This window comes from Kryptolebias marmoratus, linkage group LG8, assembly GCF_001649575.2.
Source record: "Kryptolebias marmoratus isolate JLee-2015 linkage group LG8, ASM164957v2, whole genome shotgun sequence".
In the NCBI taxonomy this organism is placed as follows: Eukaryota; Metazoa; Chordata; class Actinopteri; order Cyprinodontiformes; family Rivulidae; genus Kryptolebias; species Kryptolebias marmoratus.
The window spans coordinates 28,979,825-28,982,235 of NC_051437.1; the positions used below are offsets into that span (position 1 = coordinate 28,979,825).

Sequence of the window (2,411 nt, forward strand, 5' to 3'; positions counted from 1 at the left end):
CAGGTTTTTGACACGTTAGATGTTTCCTTCCACTCAAGGGCAGAGATGTTAATAATTTTGTTTTTTTGATGCAATTTTTGAACCTTTGTTTTAAATGGATGGAAGGAATATACAAAACAGAACTTTTATTTTTTTAACAAGAATTGGACACAGGTTTGTACCAGTTATCAAGCACAGCGGTGGTAGTATCATGCTGTGGGGCTGTTTTGCTGCACAAAGTGATGTTTCACTGTTAACTCTTGTATTTTTACATTCACTTTTGTGCAAAACTTTAAATAAACTTTGAAGTTAAAGAACCGGCTTTTGGATCATTAGAACGTTGGATCAGTTCCACCATCAACCAGAACCAGAATCCTCATCTCACACGGATGGGAGGTTCCCGACCTGCGACCAGAACCGAGACCCGATCCATCCGATAATAATAATAAGAGTGCTTCGATGCAGACGGAGCGACACGATTAACTAAACACAGAAAATACTTGAAACTATTTTATTTTTGCCACCTTTGTCGGTTGGAAACAAGCAAATATTTTTGTCGTATTACAAAACACTGAAGTCAGTAAAAGTCTGTTAGTATTTGTTAATTTTGAAACAAAAACATTTAGAAATAATTTTTAAAAAACTACAAAATAAGAAGAAATCTATCATCTTTAAAACTAGACCTAAATGTTGACAATTGATGTTCTCTTTATAATAAAAAAGGAGGAGTCCTAAACAAACCGAACAGCTGGATGAAGGCACGACTCTTTCAGGATTCTCTCTGTTCTCAAAACGTTTCCAGATTCAGATTTCATCATTTTCTGTTTTCTGTTCAGTTGCTGGAACAAAACACGGATAACAGGAACTTGGTGTTTTGTAATGACTTCTTGGTCTCAGTCGTCTTCAAAGTTTATTTTTTATCAAACGTCTGATTCAGATGAAAACAGAAATCTGAGGTAACGGCTCAAACGGAAAATAATTGGCTTCAGAACAGCTCATATTTACTTCAGTGTAAACAGAAGTAATAACTACAGACCTGTGCAAACATCTGAGTCATCACTCAAATCTTTATCTTTTACTTCCAAACCAAAAAAAAACGGAATTTGGAAGCAAAGTAAAAAAGTTAGAGCTGGTTTAAAACTTTTACAGCATCCTTTACATCTATATTTTATAAATTATAAATCTGAGAAGCAAATCTGCTTTTTGAGCAAATGTTTTTCTGTAAATCCGGACTCTGCAAGAACTCCGATGTTTAAGAAAATAGGACGTGGGTTTTTTTGTCCCCAGCTTATCTTTGAGTAATCTTCTCATCCTGAACTTGTTTTTAACGAGTCCGCGGACGTCAGGGACAAACCGCCGCTGCCTGGAGCTTCGTGGATTTCACAGTTCCTGTAGCTGATCTTTGCAGACGTTCGGCCATCTTTCCTGGGAGCTTTCGTCCGTCCCGCCTTCCTCCCCGTCTGCTCTGCGATAAACATCCACCTCTCCAGCTCCTCCAGCTGTAAGCCCGATTTAACGGCAGGGTGGAGAGCGGCGGGGACGCAACACGGACACAAGGTGCGTTTCCTGGTCCGTCCCATCCTCCTGGTGCTCGTGCTGATGTCCACACACGTCTCCGCCTGCAGATGGACGGACGCGTCCTTTGGTTTGGACTGGATGTCACTTTCATCAGAGAAATCTTCATCTATTGGTTCCACGTAGCCGACCGCAGGCTCGGCTTCAGAGAGGCGTCTCGGACCGGACCACCAGCTGTCCTCCAGGCCAGACGGAGGTTCTGGGTTCAGGTTGAAACTGGACCCGTTCAGGGGGGGGTTCCTCGTGTGAAGAGCCTCAGAAAGTTCATGTTCAGGAAGTACATTTGGACTGTAAGAGCCCCAGGGAGACAGTTCTTCGTCCTCGGATGTTTTGGACTCTGCTGCTTCATCGACCTTCTGAAGGAAAATCTTCACATCAGCTGTGATCCCAAACATCTTCCTCAGCTGGTGGTCGGATCCGTGACCGGGTTCTGGTGCTGCCGGAGAGGTCCAGCTGGGTGCAGCAGCTTTGGACGTCTGCAAATAAGGAAACATTGAAATACTGTAAAAAAACACAAGTAAACACAGTCATGGGGAAAGAAAGTCCACCCTCCTCTGGTTCTGGTTTTATGGGTCAGAACATAAAGAACCGGTTCTAAAATGATTAAAATCAAACCTGAAGTGAACAAAAACAGATTCCACCGTTTTTACCGGGTCCAGCTCCTGACCCAGCAGAACCTGGTTCAGCTCCTGACCCAGCAGAACCAGGTTCCAGCTCCAGACCCAGCAGAACCTGGTTCCAGCTCCTGACCCAACAGAACCTGGTTCCAGCTCCTGACCCAACAGAACCTGGGTCCAGCTCCTGACCCAGCAGAACCTGGGTCCAGCTCCTGACCCAGCAGAACCTGGTTCCAGCTC

General features: G+C 44.0%; 2 protein-coding genes across 2 annotated transcripts in view; one reads left to right on the forward strand and one right to left on the reverse strand.

The window, feature by feature from the left end:
- LOC108229346 (zinc finger protein OZF-like) overlaps positions 1 to 296 on the forward strand; it is a 9,933-nt gene extending 9,637 nt beyond the window's left edge. The window contains exon 3 of the transcript XR_005233499.1: positions 4 to 296. The gene's annotated coding sequence lies outside the window, so the exon portion shown is untranslated. The remainder of the gene's footprint in view (positions 1 to 3) is intronic.
- A 182-nt stretch (positions 297 to 478) lies between these two features.
- Positions 479 to 2,411, reverse strand: part of lrif1 (ligand dependent nuclear receptor interacting factor 1) — a 5,754-nt gene continuing 3,821 nt past the window's right edge. Inside the window, exon 3 of the mRNA XM_017404772.3 lies at positions 479 to 2,030. Coding sequence (XP_017260261.1) covers positions 1,287 to 2,030 — 744 coding nt within the window. The 3' untranslated portion in view covers positions 479 to 1,286. The remainder of the gene's footprint in view (positions 2,031 to 2,411) is intronic.